This window comes from Callithrix jacchus, chromosome 15 (genome assembly GCF_049354715.1).
Source record: "Callithrix jacchus isolate 240 chromosome 15, calJac240_pri, whole genome shotgun sequence".
NCBI classification, from domain to species: Eukaryota; Metazoa; Chordata; class Mammalia; order Primates; family Cebidae; genus Callithrix; species Callithrix jacchus.
In genome coordinates this window covers 73,356,911-73,377,840 of record NC_133516.1, presented here as the reverse complement: position 1 = coordinate 73,377,840, position 20,930 = coordinate 73,356,911, and the positions used below count along the sequence as shown (strand labels likewise).

The following is a 20,930-nucleotide window of genomic DNA, read 5'->3' as shown; positions in this document are numbered from 1 at the left end:
AAACCATCACTAGCAGATTTTCACACCTAATCAGAGAAAACTTGGTGTTAAACAGAATTGTAAAGATTCGCATTGAAGTTTTAAAACTTTACCCTGCTCAGCCAAGGATTCTATAAAAGCTGCTCCAGTTAATCAGTGTGATCAATTTCTGTTTTGTTTTGTTTTGTTTTTGAGACGAAGTCTCACTCTGTCCTACTGTATTGCATAGGCTGGAGTACAGTGGTGTAATCTCGGCTCATTGCAACCTCTGCTGCCCAGGTTCAAGTGATTCTCCCACTTCAGCCTCCCAAGTGACTGAGATTACAGGTGTGCACCTGGCTAATTTTTATATTTTTAGTAGAGACAGGGTTTCACCGTGTTGGCCAGGCTGGTCTTGAACTCCTGACCTCAAGTGGTCCATCCGCCTCAGCCTCCCAAAGTGCTGGGATTATAGGCATGAGTCACCGCGCCTGGCCAAAGAGCCAGTATTTTTATTGTGTGTCAGGAAGGAAAGCAGATGGTGTAGATATCAAGTAATGAAACGAGTAAGGACTATAAATTGAGTCTTGAGATGTTTAAAGACTATATATTAATTCTAGTAAAATGCATCAGAATTGTTTAGACCAACACTGTATGGTAGACCTGTCTAATGTAGCAGCTATGACTGAGAGACTGTATTTGATTTCATGGGATTTCCTTTAAGTATGCCACCAGTGGCTAGTAATTGTATTGGACAGCTCAGGTTTTAACTAGTGTTTCTCAGTCTTTTTTCATTAGTACCTCTCTTCTACCCCTAAGCCTTTTTAGACCTTTTTTCCCCTAATGTCTCCCCTGCTTTAATGAAATTTTAATACCATGGATATACTGTGCATACTAGAGGGCTGCAGATCCTTGTTAGTTATCACCTCTCTTACGAATGTGTGCTCTAGACTAATCAGGGGTTGGCATAATAGTGAAGCCTGACTGTTGTATTTCTTGAGCAGTTAAAATCACTAAAGGCTAATCATATTTATGATGAATAGTATTCAGAACTTCAAACTGAGGAAGTTTTTAGAGTTTTGGAAGTTTATAAAATGCTCAGTCATTGTTTTTTTCTTCTTATGTGACATTCTTAAAGCATCAACCTGTTTTAGTAGTGGATAGTACTTGTGCAAAGATAGAGACATTTAAAGAAATATAAGGAGTCTAATCTGGCCAGAGAGGCAACCAGGGAGTTAAAGCATCTAGAAGCCATGCAGAAGAGTTGAGAGAACCAGAGATGTGCAGTTTGGTGATTGAGAGACTGGATGTCTCCAAATAATGAAGGATATCACATGGGAGGAGGATTAGATTGGTACTTTGCTGCCTCACAGAACAAGGCAGGGAGAAGAACTACACAAAGATAGAATCTAGTTTACTACATCATTTTGCAGCTAGAATAGTTTGAATATGGAACACTGCATAGGAGGAAGTTAATCATCACTGGAAGTGTTTGGGCAGAAACGAGGTGATATTTCAGTGTTGTGGACCAAGTATATTGACTAGTATAGAGTTGAGATAAAATGACGTTGGGCCGGTGAAACCCTGTCTCTACTAAAAATACAAAAATTTGCCAGGTATGGTGGTGGGGCTCGTTGGCAGGCACCTGTAATCGCAGTTACTCAGGAAGCTGAGACAGACAAATTGCTTGAGCCAGGGAGGCAGAGGTTGCAGTGAGCTGAGATTGTGCCACTGCACTCCTGCCTGGGTGACAGAGTGAGACTCTGTCTCCAAAAAAAAGATTCATTGTGGTTGAGTTTCAGGTGCTTTGGTTTTCTTCTCCAACTGGCCTCACCATTTCTAAATACACAAAATTGTAACCATAAGAGGTCTATTACCTGATGCATGCAGCAATGCTAAGACCCTGGGTTGTAACAGAGAAAGAGGGTGTTTGTGTGTAGGGGGCCAGTGTTGGAGACAGGATTTTGTTCTGTCACCCAGACTAGAGTACAGTGGCAAGATCATAGTTCACTGCAGCCTTGAATTCCTAGGCTCTGGAGATTCTCCTGCCTCAGCCTCCTGCATAGCTGGGACTGCAGGCACGATACCACACTTGACTAATTTTTTATTTTTTTGTAAAGACAGAGTCTCACTATGTTGCCCAGGCTGGTCTCAAAACTCCTGGCCTCCCAAAGTGTTGAAATTACAGGCGTGCCACTGTGCCCAGCCGAGAAAGAGGTTTTTTAATCATAGTGCCACCACATGAGGAGATAGGAGAGAAATGCACATTCATTTCCCCAGGGAGTTTGGGGCTCGGGTTTTGAAGGGTTTTAAGTGAGCTGAAGTGTGGAGATTATTGATTGGTTAGAGTGCAGAGTGAAGTCATGGGACAGGGAGAGAAGCTGTATTCTCATGCTGATCATGTTCCTCCATTGGGGTCTTCAAAGGTTGCTTGAATTGGGGTCTGATATACATCTTAAGTGATCCTTAAATAAAAGCCTTATGATTCTAATGTCAGAGATACTGTCTATAGGAACAGTGGGGATGCAAATCAATTTTTACACAGTCTTATGATTGTGATGTTAGAAATCCTATCTCTAGGAACAGTGGGGATGCAAATGGTCAGACTTGTAGCAACAAGGAAAGGGGTGAGAGTGCAGCCTGATTAATGCTTTATTATAACTATGTTTCTGTCCAGAACTCAGCAGGCAATTTTTGTCAATTCTTTGGAGGTGGTTTCAGAATTGCATAGATGCTCTTGTCCAGGAAGCAGTTGTGAAGTAGCTAGTTGAATATAGCCACTGAGGTTTCCAATTTAACACTTACAAAGCTACAGGATACAATGTTGTACTTACCAGCTTATAGAGAACTGAGATGGCCTCCTTTCTTTTGAGACGGAGTTTGGCTCTTGTTACCCAGAGTGCAATGGCGTGATCTCGGCTCAGCACAACCTCCGTCTCCTGGGTTCAGGCAATTCTCCTGCCTCAGCCTCCTAAGTAGCTTGGATTACAGGCACGCGCCACCATGCCCAGCTAATTTTTGTATTTTTAGTAGAGACGGGGTTTCACCCTGTTGACCTAGATGGTCTATGGCCTCCTTTTGAAGTAAGAAAGTGTTTGCAGTTTTGTCTGTATGTCATCCCCAGCACCTAGCTCAGTAATGGACACTTCATGGCACTCAGCAAGTGTTTGAACTGAACTTGGTGTGTTTACCCCTTAGCTCATGGTCAGTGACTACTGCTTCTGAATTTAAAATGGTAACACATGATCAGATATAAGTGGGGCCCAGAAAGAGGGCTGTTAGGGTGTATGATATTTTAGTGTGAAGTGGGTAGAATCATGTGTGATAACCTATGTCCTTAGGGCCCATGTGCATGTACAGTCACTGCAAAACAATAGAAGTGGAGGCAAGAATTCAGATTGGTATAAGGGAATGAGTCACTTAGTGACCCAATGCCGATGATTCAGTGCTGCTTTGTTTTTCATCTAACAAGGGGCATTTTTGCCCTTTGTAAAAATTGGTATTGGCCAAGCAGGGCTACACAAAGGTCTCCATATGTATCTTTTTCAAATGACAAGGGTCTTATGGTAAATATGACTCTCCACTGCACTGTTCGTTAACATATAATGCAGTACATCAATGCAGAACACACTGTGGTTTTAGTTAGTATATGGGTGAATGCATAATATGTATTAGAAATATAATAGGGACATTAGACACATGTCTGCCTTGGAATGGATATAGCAAAAATCTTTTTTTTTTCTCCCTCTTCAGCAGCTTTACTGATGAAAGCAAAAATCTTAAAGTTAGTATGAGAGACTACAGTTGTGAGATTTGGAAGGTGGAATAATACTTATTGATTAAGTACATATTTTTCATCTAAGTTAGAAAAGCCCTCTTAGCAAAACCACTCATATTTCTTTCTTTCTTTTTTTTTTTTTTTTTTGAGATGGAGTTTTGCTCTTGTTACCCAGGCTAGAGTGCGATGGCACGATCACCAGCTCACCGCAACCTCCGCCTCCTGGGTTCAGGCAATTTTCTTGCCTCAGCCTCCTGAGTAGCTGGAACTACAGGCACACGCTGCCATGCCCAGCTAATTTTTTTATTTTTAGTAGAGACGGGGTTTCACCATGTGGACCAGGATGGTCTCGATCTCTTGACCTCATGATCCCCCCGCCTCGGCCTCCCAAAGTACTGGGATTACAGGCGTGAGCCACCGCGCCTGGCCGACCACTCATATTTCATGTGTCAAATGGAATGCTAGGAGCTTTCTGTGCATTAGCTCATTTGTGGAGGATTCTCATTTTTCACATGGAAGCAGAGGCACATTTAAGTTCACACAGCTGCCACACGGGATAGCCCATGCCTGTAATTTCAGCAGTTTGGGAGGCCAAGGTGGGAAAGAGTTTGAGACCAGCCTGGGCAACATAGAGAGACCTCATCTCATCTCTTCAAAAAAGAAAAGTTGGGCATGGTGGCATGTGCCTATAGTCCTAGCTACTCAGGAGGTGGGAGGATCTCTTGAGCCCAGGAGGTCGAGGCTGCGGTGATCATACCCCACTGCACTCCAGTCTGGGAAGCAGAGAGAGACCCTGTCTCAAAAAATAGTTCACACAGCTGAATGTATCTGAGATGGCATTAAAACCCATGGCTGTGGCTGGGTATGGTGGCTCATTGTAATCCCAGCACTTTGGGAGGCCGAGGTGGTGGATCACCTGAGGGTAGGAATTCAAGACCAGCCTGAGCACATGGTGAAACCTGTTTCTACCATAAATACAAAAATTAGCTGGAAGCGATAGCATATGCCTGTAATCTCAGCTCTCCAGGAGGCTGAGACAGGAGAATCCCTTGAACTTGGGAGACAGAGGTTGCCATGACCCAAGATCGTGCCACTGCTCTCCAGCCTGGGCAACAGAGTAAGACACCATCTCAAAAAAACAAAAACAAAAACTGTGGCTATGATCGTAAAGCCTGAGGGTAGGCTTCCATTCTGTTGTTTTGACAGTTTCTAGCTATCTTTCTTTCCCCAGTGTTCAGTATAATTAGCAGTCTTCCCCAGCATTTTGGAGCGTTTCCTTCTGGTTACCTACAACGGGGCTATGATCTCAAGTTCCTTAAGCATCTTTGAATGGGACAAAATAGAACCTGGCCTGCTACCTTGCACACAACTAGCTGTGGCCCCTTAGGCAAATTGTGTAAATGTTGAGTTTTCAGGAAGAAACTGCCATTTGAGCCCTATCTGAATGGATAAACACTGCACATGCCAGAACCATGCTCTCTCAAGGTCCATCCAGGCTGATGCCCGCATAGCTGGAGATGCTTACTGTCTTCCTCCCTGTGCTCTTTTCCCCAGCCTCACAAGCAGCATGTGAGGTCACCTTTGATAGTGCCACATAAGCTCTGTGGACTGGCTCTAAGGGACAGCACTGTGTTCATTGCACTAAGCCCTCTGTGACCAGTAGTAACAGCAAAAGTGATTGTACCTTCTGATACTTAGCCCCCTCTTCTTGTGACACACACTAACATGCCTCTGTTGTCCATGGTAGGCTCTAGTAAGATGCGGGGCTGTCAGCAGAATTTATTGAGGAAATGTGGGGGGAAGTGCCCAGACATTCTGTATGTTTTGTATAATCTCTCAAGATTTTGTTTACTCTCTCCAACTGTTTATTACCAAAGGATAACAGGTCACCCAGCATGAAGAAGTACTGTCTATACCTTTTAAGGAAGAGTCCAGGCAACATTATTGTTGCTGACTCAAAGAATTCTCCTTGGCTAGAATTGTTAGCCTGCCTTTTCCTGCTTAGTGGTACATATGAGGTGTCAATAATGGGCAAGAGGCTCAAAGTCTTCATTTGAGTAAGAGAGTGTCTTGTGCTAAGAATTCGCAGCCCTCAGTGGTGCCCCAAAAAAGGCACTCTCACAAAGGCAGTTACCTAAAAATATTTATCTAAACAAAGACAGACTGGCATTCTTCATCATCTCTTCCTTGGCCCTGGGGATGTCTATTGTCCCTGCACTATTATTTACCAAACCCTCATGCCTCAGGCACTACTGGGATTAGAAACTTGGGGATGAAGGAGAGAATACCTTCAAGGAAAATTTGTTCCCTTCCCCCTTCCTGCACCCCCTCCTGCCCTAGCCCAGTTGGCTGAGACACAGAGATACAGGTAGTTATGATTCAAGTATGATTTTTAAAAAGGTGTCCGGGCCTCAGATGTTCTTGGGTTTGAGGGAGTGGTGTCCAGGAAGACAGGCTCTTAACATTTTCTAGACCTCACCTGCCTCCCCTAGATGAGCAGGCTCCTGGGCAGAAAGGGCATTATGTTAAGGAGTGAGGTGGGACCCTGTGGGAGGAATGGCAAGCCTACTAGAGACAAGCCATGTAGTGGCTGGGAACCAGGTATATTCTGGATAAGGACTGTAAGGGTAGACTAGATATCTCCCTCACCTGGTCACTTTTATGTATACACTCAGGCCTCTAACCTTGATGGAGCCATGCCTTTGGACCCTGTTCCTGCATTCTAGTTGTCTCATTGCCTGCCAAGCTAAGTTACTCCCCACCCCAGCAACACCCATGCTCAGCTGCTCTCTAGACCTGATGTATCAATCTTGCTCTTTCTCATTCCAATTATTTAACATTTTCCACTCTGCTTTCTGGGAACTTCTTTGAAGTTTATTAAGGGATTGATAACCAATAAAATGTCTTGACCAGTGATTTTTAACATGCCGAACACTTCTTTTTAGCCGTTGTACATTCAGCTGTTTAGTCTTACTTTTGAAAATGTTTAGTATTTCTGTTGGTAGTGCTCTCTACTTTACTGTACTGTGCCATGATTATGTCATCTGGCCCACCAGACAGCAGACCTCTAAATGGCAGGTTCAGCCATCTCTTCCCTTTTGCTTTTTGTGTCTGGTGAATGCATGGAGCATTCCTAATTTAGCGTGGGCATCTAGATAGACTTCAGCCATAAAATCCTAGCACAAACTAGTATCCCTTCAATTAACAATGAGCTAAAATATAACTAAATACCACTGTACCTTTAAGAACAGATTTGGTTGAGGTCACCTCAAACCTAACATGTCTAAAATCAAACACAGTTCCTCCCCAGGAAACACCTCGCTGTTTTTTAGAGTTCTCTGATCTAAGAAATCCTCTTGGTCCCGTGAGACATAAACCCAGGCAACTTCCTTGGCATTTTTCCTTATTTCCCATACCCCTCCCAATCAAATCCATCACTAGATTGCCATCCACTTTTTTATTTCATCCGCTTCCCTTCTGCTTTCACACTGGTCTAGTGCAGTCTTCTCTTGCCTGACGGTGGCAGCAGAGTCCTCATTATCCACCACCGGGTCTCCTCCCCTCGCCACTGCAGGCAGGCAGGGCGCTGGCTCTGCAGGATGAACATTGCTGCTTAGAAATCTCCATAAGTCAGGCTTCTCATTACTCTGTGGTTTTGGGACCTTAGTATAGCCCACTGTGTCCTGCGTGATCTGGCCCAGGCATATTATTTTCATTTCCCCCTGGACCTTGCATGTGCTGTTCGTTAAGCAAAACTCTTTGCTCTCTTTTCCTCCTTCAGATCTACATTCAGTTCTTTCTAGAGAAATCCTTCCCTAATTCTCCCAGCTAAGGTAATTACCCTTAAAATAAACTTAACTCATCCTGATCACAGTAGTATTTTAAATTTTTGCATTTGGTATGATTTCTCCTTATAGTCTTATGTCCATTTTTGCCCTTGATGAGAATAGTAAGATTAATAACATGATGATTGGTAGTCCTGGGGCTTAAGAGTTCTATTCATAACATGATCAGAAACCAAATATTAGAGTAGAGCTTCTTGAATCTGTAGAAGAGAGAACAAAATTCAATTATTTCTTCTGGGCACAGTGGTGTATAGTCCCAGCCACTCAGGAGGCTGGGGCAGGAGGATCACTTGAGCCACAGGAGTTCTGGGTTTTAGTGCATTATACCAGTTGCATGTCTGCCTTAACTTTGGCATCAGTAGAGTGACCTCTCAGAAGCAGGGGACCACCCGGTTGCCCAAGGAGGGTGAGCCAGCCCAGGTTGCAAATAGAGCAGATCAAACAACTCTCCTATGCTGATCAGTAGTGAGATTGCACCTGTAAAAAGCCACTGCACTCTAGCCTGGACAACATAGTGAAACCTGTCTCTTGACAATAAAAAAAAAATTAAAAGAATTTTTTAGGGTGCAGTGTCTTACACCTGTAATCCCAGCACTTTGGGAGGGAGAGCCAGGCAAATCACAAGGTCAGTAGTTCGAGACCAGCCTGGCCAATACGGTGAAACCTTGTCTCTACTAAAAATACAGAAATTGCCCAAGTGTGGTGGCCTGCACCTGTAGTCCCAGCTACTTGGGAGGCTGAGGCAGAATCACTTGGACCCTAGAGCGGGGAGGTTGCAGTGAGCTGAGATCACATCACTGCACTCCAGCCTGGGCAACAGAGGGAGACTGTCTGAAAACAAAACTTTTTGTAAGATATTTGGTCAGCTCTTTGATGTGCTTCTCTAACTAGATATTTTTATTTTAATGAAAGTATTTATCCTGCTTCCCCCTCTTAATGTTTCTTTTTGAAGGCGTCTATCTTTTCCTTCTGAGTTTCCTCCTAGAGGTGGTAATTCTAAGTGGAACAACAGACGATCCTAAGATGCTTACAGTAAAATTTTTCTTGGAGCATACAAGTTATGAATTATCAATGGAATATGTATTTCAAGTCATGTAAATTCTGGCATCTCAAAGTGGGGAGGGTAACACCATAGAATTGCTTAGGTAGAAATGGAGCTCTGTTAGAGGACCATGACTCAATAAGAGTTCTCTTTGGCAGTGGCAACAGAACGGGCCATTGTCTTGCAGGTGGCTGTCTTTCATTCTATGCTGCCTGTGGGCTCTGTGGTCAAAATGACAGTCTCTAAGGAGGTGTGGCTCTTCTCACTCCTGCCCCACATCCTCCACCAAGTTAGTAGAGTAGGAAAGGGCATTTGTAGACCATCAGCTGCCCCAGATGGTGGAGCAGAGTGTAATGGAAACTAGAGAAAGGAAAGTTTGCGTTTGTTTTGGGCTCTGGGGAGGTCACAGGAGGCCTCTCAGTAAAGGCAGAATTTGTCCTGAAAGGAAGGGAGGAAAAATAGCGACAAACAAATCCTGGTGTGCCAGGAGTGTAGAATCCAGACTTCAGGTTTGAGGGTTATTCTGAAATGTGGTTGTGTTGAATTGAGATTGGCCAATTGCAGGGCATGGAAGGTGCTATAGGACAGAGAGGTGACTTAAAGGAGAACAGAGTAATACAAACAAGGCGCAAAGGTTAGGAAAAAGGTCCAAATATTGCTTGCCTACCTCACTCTGAGCCTTGAAGTCCGTCAGCTTTGAGGGCAGGATGACTGCTGGGTCTTCTGTGATGGTCATATACAGAACATGAAGTCTTGGAAGAAAATGAGATGGAGAGAGAGACATTTACCCATGTTTCGTGCTGGTGAAAGTGTAGAATGTTACTTTGAAATCTGCTCAGAAGCCTACTACTTCTCAACTCCCTATCCCTATGGTGCTTCCTTTCCAGTGCTATATTTAGATCATATGTTCAATAAGTCACATTCTAGTAGGCAGAATAGGCAGAGACCCTCAGCAAACTGAGAGGCACGTGGATGAAATGTATTCTGCTAATCCAAGAAATGCTGAGTGATTAAAACATGTGTGAGTCTGATCAGATTATGCCGACAGAGTGTATATATGTAGATTCATCTCATAATTGAAAACAGTGTGTGCTTAGCAGCAAGGAAAAGTTTGAGATTATCCGTGTGCTGACTGTCATGCAACCTTAATGTTAATAACACGGGAAGATAATTAATGTGGAAAAAACAAGATGCAAAGCTATACATGGTACATAACCTCAACCATTTGAAGGAAAACCGGAAAGACACATACTCTAATACTAATAGTGATTGCTTCTGAGAGATGGAATTGTCAGTAGCTTTTTATCTTTGCTTCATTCTTTCATACTTTCCTGAATTTTTTACAATTCCGTACTATAATTAGGGTGGGGACAGTGCAGGGAGCAGAAAAGCCAGCTGTGGTTAGGACCTAGCTGTTGCAGGCAGGCAACTTGGAAACACCAAGCAACTAAAAATATTAACAAGCTATAGAACATTAATTGGTTTAATTGTCATGGTTTTGTTGAACCTTTAACATTTGTTTAAATATTTGTTCTGCTATCAAAGTGTTGGATTGGACACAACAGTACAGTGGTTTCCAAACCTGGTATGTATGCCTGAATTGCCATAAAAGACTTGTTAAAAGTGCCAGAACTCTTTTGGGTGAGAGCTGGTAGTACAGAATGGCATGGTAGGGACTGGGCTGACACTCCTGGTAATTTCAGCTCTGCCACTTAATTGCTGTGTGACCCTGGATGTGATAAACACCTAGTTTAATTTCATCTTCTGCATTTTACACTGTTGTTTTGATGGCTTTGCAGATATAGTCATTCTCTTTATCTGCAGTCAACCATGGTCTGAAAATGTTAAATGGAAAATTCTAGAAATACTATTCATAAGTTTCTTTTTGTTTGTCTGCTTTTTGAGACAGAGGGTTGCTCTGTCACCCAGGCTGGCGGGCAGTGGAGCCATCAGAGCTCATTGGAGCCTTAAACTCCTGGGCTCAAGCCATCTTCCCACCTTGGCTATCTGAGTAGCTGGGACTTAGAGGAGTGGACCACCACACCCAGGTAATTTATTATATATTTGTGCAGACTGGGTCTCAATATGTTGCCCAGGCTGGTCTCAAAATTCCTGGCCTTAAGCAGTCTTCCTGCCTCAGCGCTCCCAGAATGCTGGGATTACAGACATGAGCCACTGGGCCCGGCCATAAGTTTTTGTTTGGATTAGCTTGATGAAAGCTTGTGCCATCCCACCCAGGAAGTAAATCATCACTTAGTTCAGGGTTTCCACACATAGATGCTACCTGCCCGTTAGTCACTTAGTAACTGTCTTGGTTATCACATCAACATTGCAATGCTTGTGTTCAAGTAACTCATATTTGACTAATGGCCCCAAAGCATAAGATGCTGGCAATTTTGTTATGCCAAAGAGAAGCTCTTAAAGTGTAAAGGTAAAAATTGATGACTTAATAAGGAAAGTGAAAAAAATCATATGCTGAGGTTGCCAAAATCTGTGAGAACAAATTTTCTATCCTTGAAATTGTGAAGAAGAAAAAAGAAAGTCAGGTTAGTTTTGCTGTGGCACCTCATACTGCAAATGGTAAAGCCACAGTCTATGATAAGTGCTTAGTTACAGTGGAAGAGGCATTAAATTTGTAGGTGGAAGACATGAGCATCATCAGTATGTTCTGACGGATGACCAGTTTGGTACTTGCTGCATTTCAGGCATTCACTGAGGGTCTTGGGGCCTATCCCCCATGGTTAAGTGGGGACTAGTATACTTAGCTTTCAATTCCTGGGTACTGCATCACCATAAAGCCCTCATGTCCACGTGAGCTATTATCCTGTATATCCATACAAAATTGTACCTGGAAAAATTCAGACTTTTGAACTGCCAACTGACCCTCAACTTCCTAGCCCTTCTCTGCTGTCCTCATTTTCACCACAGCAGTCTTTTGCCCTTTTCATAGGTGCCACTGTGCATTCCTGGTCAGCCTCTTTCTGACACTGACTCTGCTGGCCCAGACCCTTCAACAGTATTTTTCTTGACCTTTTTACCTGCTGCTGTTTCCTTATTTTGTCTGCTCATGTAGCCATTTGGCTTCTCTGTGGCATAAATGAAGAAGGTGATGACTGTAGGCTAATAAAGGAAGATACCAGGTTTTGATTTGTTATGACATGAGAAACATTGTACTTGAAAAGAATTGTTTCATCGTTCGAATACTGGTAGTTTCACTCTGAGGAGCTTCTTCCAGTGCACACTGGTGAGGTTTGGTTTGGTAGCAGAAGTAAAGAAATGTGTTCTGAATATACCTAACTCTAGAAAAGGTTTAGAGGATATTAATATATACATGGATTAATGGATATTATCTACAATGCTTTCTTTTGAAGGACCAGGTCTCAGAGACCTTGTGTAACTAACTTTTTCTTCCTTTCTACTCTGCTGGCTGCAGATTCTTCTGTGAGAAGAAGTGGTCTGTCCTTTAGAGAACTGTTTTCCAGTTAGAAATTTCAAACTTTGTAGGCTTCTTTTATTTTTCGAGACATCATTTCGCTCTGTTGTCCCCATTGGAGTGCAGTGGTAAATTTCAGCTTACTGCAGTCTCCACTTCCCAGATTCAAGCAATTCTCCTGCCTTAGCCCCCCGAGTAGCTGGGATTATAGGTGTGCACCAACACACCCAGCAAATTTTTATATTTTCAGTAGAGATGGGGTTTTACCATGTTGGCCAGGCTGGTCTTGAGCTCCTGACCTCAAGTGATCTGCCTGCCTCGGCCTCTCACAGTGCTGGGGTTAAAGGCATGAGATACCATGCCTGGCTGTAGGCTTTTAAAAAATAATTTCAGTCTTCAGGAATCCATGAAGATGGTAATAGAAATTGATAACAAAAGCAGAAATTGCTGGTGGACATTTTGAAGCTAACTTTGCTTGGGCAGCTTCTTGTGGCAAAAGTTGCATTTAGTTTGTTTTGTTCCTGGCTCTTTTCTAGAAATAGATGTCTCATTCTTGATCTGGGAGAACATTAAGTACAAAAATATACCTTTTAACTTTTGCCAATTTGAAGCCATCAATGTCCTGGTGAAAGATGTGGAATTCTTATGATTGGATGTTTAGTATCATTTGCAACTACTCTGAAATGCTTAGCAAGCCCTGAATGATGATGAAAATCTGCATTTAAGTGTAATTTGCCTTACATGATGAATGGAGATTTTTGCCTGAAATTTATTTGAAAAGAGTCAACAGATTAACATTTTTCTCCAAAGTGGAGGTGGCTGTTTGAGTGTAAAGGTAATGTGCTCCTCTCAGAGTCACAGTTAAATATAAAGAAACAAAAACATTTGTAATCCCACCATATGGAACAGCTCACTAATATTTGTGTGTATTCCTTTCTGCTTCGTGTGTAACCATTTTTACATTTAAATCTTTACTACTCTGGGAATCTCTTGGGAGGAGATGTAGGGATCTTAATTCTCACCAAAATTTTTCTGGCTCTTACCATTTAGTAAATTGTTCATCTTTTTGCCACTGAATTTTATAATTTCATATTTGTCAAAATTGTTCATTTCTGATGTCTCTTTCCTTGATCAGTTTAGTCCTATTCCAGCACCCCACTGTTAATACTTAATACTGTATTTTTATAACATACTTCACAAGATTGTAAGGGCAGGTCTCATCATTAGTGTTTTTGGGGAAGGAACATTTCTTGTGTATTTATTTTTATGAAAAAAATTTTTAAACTAAATTCTCCCCAGCTCCCCGCCCCCAAAACAAAAACAAAAACCCGGACTTGTTTAAAAAGGCGAGAATGCATGTTTTTTCATTAAGGCTTCCATAGACTGTTTATTCAGATTTGTTTTTCTCTGTAAAATTATCATTTTTCTCATTTAGGTCCTGTACTCCTGCTAACCACTATAATAGTGATAGTCGTATAAATTGAAAAAATCTTTCAGGAAAGTAAATTGGCAAAAATCATGAAAACGTTGCTTCTTCTTTTTTTTTTTTTAAAGATGGAGTTTTAGGGCCGGGCGTGGTGGCTCATGCTTGTAATCCCAACACTTTGGGAGGCCAAGGCAGGTGGATCACGAGGTCAAGAGATCGAGACCATCCTGGTCAACATGGTGAAACCCCGTCTCTACTAAAAATACAAAAAATTAGCTGGGCGTGGTGGCGCGTGCCTGTAATCCCAGCTACTCAGGAGGCTGAGACAGGAGAATTGCCTGAACCCAGGAGGCGGAGGTTGCGGTGAGCCGAGATCGCGCCACTGCACTCCAGCCTGGGTAACAAGAGCGAAACTCCTTCTCAACAACAACAACAACAATAACAACAAAAAGATGGAGTTTTGCTCTTGTTGTGGAGTGCAGTGGCGCAGTCTCAGCTCACTAAAACCTCTGCCTCCTGGGTTCAAGCGATTCTCCTGCCTCAGCCTCCTGAGTAGCTGGGATTAGGCACCCACCACCATGACTAGCTAATTTTTTGTATTTTTGTTAGAGATGGGGTTTTACCATGTTGGCCAGGCTGGTCTTGAACTCCTGGCCTCAGGTAATCTATCCTCCTTGGCCTTCCAAATTGCTGGGATAATTGGCATCACCGACTTTTCTTTTGATTCAGTAACCCTATCCCTAAACAGTATCTGTGAGTTACAGTTGTCAAAACCCTTTCCTTGCATGAGAATTTGACTGTTGGTTAACTTTCTAGCTCTGTTTCCCTGGGAGCTAGATAAAGCAGAACATCACATTTGTTGCTGGACTTGTTCCTTATGGTAAAATGTCCCCCTGGTTCGTAAATTACATTTAGATAGGTACCTGATGGGCCACCAGGCTTGTGTTTCATGGAACATAGTGACTCTGCTGGGCATGTCCTTATGGGGAGCCTAAGGAGCTGTCAAAAGAGATATTGGCACCCCCACGATTAAGCATTCTAAGTCAGGATATTGAGTCAGCGCAATCTCCCTGTGCCTGAGTCACTATGTGGACTCTTGCAAGAACTCCTGCTTGCTGATCACCCGCCACTGCCCTGCCTGCCAGCTGAGTCTCTGTCCCAATCGTTCTCAGTGGACTTGTGCCAATTGTGGCCTGTGATAGTCTTATGAGTCTGAATCTATGAAGATCTGCCCACCCCTAAACCCCCTCATACGTGTTGCTATATCTCAAGGAAGTAATCCCACAGACAAAAATTCAAAGATGTTCTTTATAGCATTTTCCCAAAATTTTGATACAGTAAATAAAGCAGGAATGGCTATTTAAATGCTTAATTCACTCAGAGGAATATTAGACATAAGACTAAATAACATCCAGGTGAAGTCTACTACCAAAAAAAAAAAAAAAGAGAAAAAAAGACTACAGTAACAATAATATAATCAGTATTGGAAACGAGGATGAGTAATAATGTGGGAAGAACAAAATACAAATTGTCTGCTGGGATGTGCTGTACCCGCTGAAGTTGGGATTTCAGTGGTTTCAGGGCAGTGTTCTTGGGCAATTTCTGGGATTACTGTGACTGGGGTTTGCATATGAGGAGAGCAACTGTGGTGTTGTGTTCTGATGCCTAAGAGGGTCGGCCGTGTAAGGTGGCCTCATGGTGACTGCCTTGTGACGTGTGAGCAGAGATGCAAAGGGAAGGAAACAAACATGTAATCTGTCATATGGGAGTATGGAGGTTGAAGTGTATTTCCTGTTTCTTTTTTTTTTCAATATTATTAAACTACATTGATACACCAGTGAAATTTATTAACAAACAGTTACGAGCTTGCTTTGGCAGCATATATACAAACCAAGTTATGCAAATCCCTTTCCCCATTCTCAAAATCAGTCACTTTCATAAATATTCTCAAAGTATCTTTGCAAATCTTTTCATTGTCTTTTTATTTCTTATTTTATTTTATTTTTTGGAGACAGTCTTGCTTTGTTGCTCAGGCTGGAGTACAGTGGTGTGATCTCGGCTCATTGCAACCTTCGCCTCCTGGATTTAAGCAATTCTTCTGCCTCAGCCTGCTGAGGAACTGGGACTACAGGTGCACATCACCATGTCCAGCTAATTTTTTGTATTTTTAGTAGAGTTGGAGTTTCACTATGTTGGCCAGGCTGGTCTTGAACTACTGACCTTAGGTGATCCACCTGCCTTGGCCTCCCAAAGTGCTGAGATTACAAGTGTGAGCCACTGCACCTGGCCTTTTTATCCTTTTTCTTTTCTTTCCTTTTTTTTGAGATGGAGTTTTGCTCTCGTTACCCAGGCTGGAGTGCAGTGGCGTGATCTCAGCTCACCGCAACCTCCGCCTCCTGGGTTCAGGCAATTCTCCTGCCTCGGCCTCCTGAGCAGCTGGGATTACCAGCACGCACCACCATGTCCAGCTAATTTTTTGTATTTTTAGTAGAGATGGGGTTTCACCATGGTGACCAGGATAGTCTCTATCTCTTGACCTCGTGAGCCACCGCGCCTGGCCTATCCCTTTTCTTAATATGCCTTTCTTTGGATTTGAAACTTGCCCCCACTGTCATCATCTGATCTCTATCTTGAAATGTAATACCAGACCTTAGAGTGAGACATTTATACTTTGACCAGTCAAAGCAGTCCCTAGGGAGGAAGGTAGGGAATAGTGGGGCTCCACATATAATGGATAGTTTGAGATATACCTCTCAGTGCTAATTATGTTGCAAGACAGAACTCCAAGTCATCTTATACTACTAACTAGCACTTGTAGGAACTTTCTAGATTAATGCTGGTAGGCTGAGATACAGTGTCTTCACAGTCCAGCCATGGGCATGAGGCTTTTGGCAGAAAAACCGCTTGACCCTCTGCATAGGTCATGGGACCTGGGGTATGTGCCTAGCAAACCATCCTCTAGTCTGGTTCCTATTCCCATACCATTCCTATAGCCAGAAACAGACTGTGAAGCCATCAAGGATGGTCACTATCAAGAGCACAGGCCTTGTTACCAAATCCTGCCCTGTAGGACAGTAGTCAGGTCTGATATTTCCTTTTAGTTAGTGGTCTTGGGTGTAATACCACCTGTTGAGAAAGAGAGCAGTTCACAGCTAAGCATCTGGAAAGAGGTGGATAGCTTGATTACCTTTCCTAGGTACTGTGATCTGCTGCTTCTCTCTCTGTCTTCTGTTACTCATCTCTGTATTTGGCATACCTTAAGATTGTAGCAGCCAGTATTTACTAATTATCTACTGTATTCTAGTCACTGTCCTCAGCATTTTATTCATTCAGTCTTCACAGCATTCTTAGGACATAAGAACTAATATTTCTATATTCCCTATTCCAGCAGAAAAATTAAATAACTGGCTCAAGGTCATATAGGTAAATTAATAAGCAGCAAAACCAGAATAGAAATCCCTGTGGCCTGGGTTCATATCTGCTGCTTAAGTCAATCCCACTGTAGGCACTGCTGTCTGTCTTGCCTTCAAAAGCTAGGTGGTTAAAGAGGAAACTAACAAGTAGTCCTTCTGAGACCCATTCATTTTCTGGAAGTCACTGAGTCAGACCCTGGCAAATGAGAGGCAGTTACAGCAGGAGTCCTGTCTTGGTGAGTAGATAGACCGTGCTGTGGCAAGTGCTGCAAGACAGTTGAGCAGAGATCAGCCATCTCTCACATCTTCTGGTCATGAGTAGACAGGGCTGCCTGAAAGATTTTTTGGAAAAGGGTAGTCCCTAGAGCTGCAGAATCAAGTATTATTCAGATGGTAACCAACATTTAATAAATTTCTACTTGGCATTGAGTATACAGTGGGGAGTAAAACTGTCTTAGTGGAGATTATTAGAAAGGAAAGAGAACAAATGAATACAGTACATAAAAACTGTCAATTAGCAGTAAGTGCTCTGAAGAAAAAGCAAGCAGAGTAACGGGATAGAGAGCAAATGAGGGGTTATGCTGCTTTAGATAAAGCGGTTACCTCTTTGAGAAAGTGATACTGAAGCAGCGACCTGAATAAAGCAAGGACCCAGCTGTTGAGCAAGTTGGAGCATTAACTGAGATTGCCAATCCATTCAATTGATCCACTGCCCAAGTGAGAGAATACATTCTCTGCAACAGCTCGTTGGGGCAGGATGGGCCTGCCGTGCTGTTCTGCCTAGCTCTTGGGTCCAGAGTTCTGGTGAGTATTACTGTTCTTTGTCAGGACCCTCTGGGTGGAAAGAAGATAACTAGCAGGAAGGCTCAGGGCCCTGCACTCTGGGGGCTACTCAGATGTTTGTGCCAAGGGAGGTGTTTTGCCTTGGTGTTTCCATTACACTCATAGTGATTTCTCCTTTCCCCCCTTTAGTTTGAAGGATGACCTCTAGGAAGAAAGTGTTGCTGAAGGTTATCATCCTGGGAGATTCTGGGTAAGTTTCTTACGGTTTGAGCTAACAGATTGGCTCAGAGCTAAGCCTCAGTGCTGTGGACCCCACACCCTCCATGCTGCCACTTCTGCTTTCATAGTAGAGGCTTAGGACCTTACATGCTTCTCTGCATGGCAGAAATTTAGATGATCCCTTGTTATGTAAACTTTTGTTCTCTGGTTTTTAGCATGATTTTTTATGGGGAACAGATGACTATTTGAACTCACCTAAGGATACACATTTTCATGGAATCCCTTTTCTCCAAGCTGGCCAGGCTGGGGAGCCTTGCTTAAGTAGATTTATTGCCATTGGCATCTGGCCTAGCAAATGTGTGTTCTGAGTGCACCATACAGTATCCTCCTGTTGCTGTGCCTGCTTCAGGTATATCTGCAAAGAAGCCTGGGATGGCAGAACTGGGTTCTGATTCTAGATGTGCCACTAACCATAGCTGTAATGGCTCTTAAGATTCTGAGGTAGGTGGGGTGAGGTGACCCATGCCCATAATCCCAGTGCTTTGGAGGCTGAGGGGAGGATTGCTTGAACCTAGGAGTTTGAGGCTGTAGCAAGCTGTGATCCTGCCATTGCACTGCAGCGTGAGTGACAGAGCAAGACCCTACCTCTTAGAATAAAAAGATTCTGTGGTAGGCTTTTCAGACTTGGCGTCTGAAGGGCCATGAAAGCTTTGACTTGTTGGAGGCTTATGTATTTTTAAAAATAACAACACTAACAAATGCAGGCATGCTTCTTTATTCCAAAGTCCCCTACCCTTCCTTTGAAAAGCCAGAGGTTTTTCTATCTTGACTGGCTTATTTGACTCACATGAGGAACCTTTTTTTGTGTGTATATGAGAGATAGGGTCTTGCTCTGTTTGTTGCCCAGACTAGAGTGCAGTGGTGCAATCACAGCTCACTGCAGCCTCAACCTCCTGGGCTCAAGCAGTCCTCCCACCTCAGCCTCCAGAGTAGTTGGCACCACAAGTACGTGCCACCATTCTGGGTTAAGTTTTTGTATTTGTTGTAGAAACAGGGTTTCACCATATTGCCCAGGCTGGTCTCAAAGGGCAATGCCAGCAGCCTCCTCAGCATTATACTGAAGTGATCGATCCACTTGCCTTGACTTCCCAAAGTGCTAGGATTAGACGCTTGAGCCACCATGCCAAGTGTTCAAAGAATCTTTTATTCACCAGGATTTGTCCAGCCTCTGACCAGTGGGCTAGGGCTCAGATTTGTGCTCTCTACCTTACCCCGCAATTCCATCCCCATCTGGATGGAAAGATAGTGCTTTTAGGCCTGCCTTCCCCTAACTTGTGCAAAAAAGTTTCACCAAGCCCTTGTTCGATTTCAGATTTTACCACTTCTTCCCTTGGAGATTCTGGCTCAGATGGTCTGGGTTGGAGATCACTGCCATAGGCCGTCTGGGTACCTCCAGGTTCTTTAATATGAATTGTTCCTTTCTGGCAAAGGACAGTGCTATCACTGACTATGGGGAAGGTTTTTCCATTATCTTTAGGTTGCCCTAACCTCATTACACAAAAATCACACATTGTCTCTTGCTGAGTTTTTTTTTTACTGGAAAACATATTTGGAGGAGCATTCTTTGAGGTTTAGTTTGGTGATATATTGGTGCTTTTTCTGCTTGAGATTTTAAACTTTAAGCATAAAATTGTCTGAGTGGTGTATGTTTGCTCAAAGCCAAGGTCTTCCTCCTGGTGTTATTTCATAAAGCTAAATAGCCACTAAATGGAGAAACATCTAAGATAACAGGGATACTGTTGGAATAGCAGAGCAATCTTATTAGTGAAGCTTCTTTTAGAAGGAGTATATTTGCTGACATCCTTCTAGAATGGAAAAAATAATACTAGGTTCTACCATTTGACCTGGCTCTTTCAAAGCATGTAAGCAGCTTTTCCACATCTGTACCCTGTATTTTTACCCAGAGAGAACGCGCAAAACTTCAAAAGTATAATTCTGAGGAGGCTGCTGGCATTGCCCTTTGCTGTGAGGGCAGTTCCTTGTCCTTCAGGTCAGGCAGATTCTTTTTTTATTCTTTCTTTCCTTCATTTCCTTTTCCTTTCCTTTCTTCTTTCTTTCTTTCCTCTCTCTTTCTTTCTTTCCTCTCTCTCTCTCTCTCTCTCTCTCTCTTTCTTTCTTTCCTCTCTCTCCCTCCCTTCGTCCCCCACCCTTCCTTCCTCCCTCCCTCCCTTCCCCCGCCCCAGGCTGGAGTGCAGTGGTGCGATCTCAGCTCACTATAACCTACGCCTCCCAGCTTCAAGCAATTCTCCTGTCTCAGCTCCCGAGTGGCTTGGAGGACAGGCACTTGCCACCATGCCCCGGCTAATTTTTGTATTTTTAGTAGAGATAGGGTTTCACCTTATTGGCCAGGCTGGTCTCAAACTCCTAACCTTGTGATCTGCCTTCTTCAGCCTCCCAAAGTGCTGGGATTATAGGTGTGAGCCATTGAGCCCGGCCAGGCAGATTCTTTTAAATGCTTCAAGAATCCGTGTCAGTTTTAGGACCCTCCTATTTGACTTACACTTGTGATTTTTCTCCAATTTCAGAGTCGGGAAGACATCACTCATGAACCAGTATGTGAATAAGAAATTCAGCAATCAGTACAAAGCCACAATAGGAGCTGACTTTCTGACCAAGGAGGTGATGGTGGATGACAGACTAGTCACAATGCAGGTAAGCATATGTGGTGGCTGTGCTAACCAGGCCTTGACAGTTCATATAGTCGTAATCTTTCCTCATGCGTAGACATTTTCCTTCCCTGTTATTCAAATCTTATTATTCTATTTGTAGATAATTGGCTGGCACTCAGTGAAATTTGAATTTCAGATAGTGAATACTTTTTAGTATACTTCTAGTATATCCCAGATATTACTTGCTAAGACACACTAAAATTTCTTTAAAAAAAAAAAAAAAAAAAAGCTTAGATTTATCCTTTGTTGTTTTTGTTGTCTTAGGTTTTGTTTTTTTTTTTTTTTTTTTTTTTTGCTAAATTTG

General features: G+C 43.0%; 1 protein-coding gene across 1 annotated transcript in view; it reads left to right on the top strand.

Annotated features, from left to right (window-relative positions):
- Positions 1-20,930, top strand: part of RAB7A (RAB7A, member RAS oncogene family) — an 81,749-nt gene that overhangs the window by 45,000 nt on the left and 15,819 nt on the right. Inside the window, exons 2-3 of the mRNA XM_002758677.7 lie at positions 17,868-17,928; positions 20,483-20,609. Coding sequence (XP_002758723.1) covers positions 17,876-17,928; positions 20,483-20,609 — 180 coding nt within the window. The 5' untranslated portion in view covers positions 17,868-17,875. The remainder of the gene's footprint in view (positions 1-17,867; positions 17,929-20,482; positions 20,610-20,930) is intronic.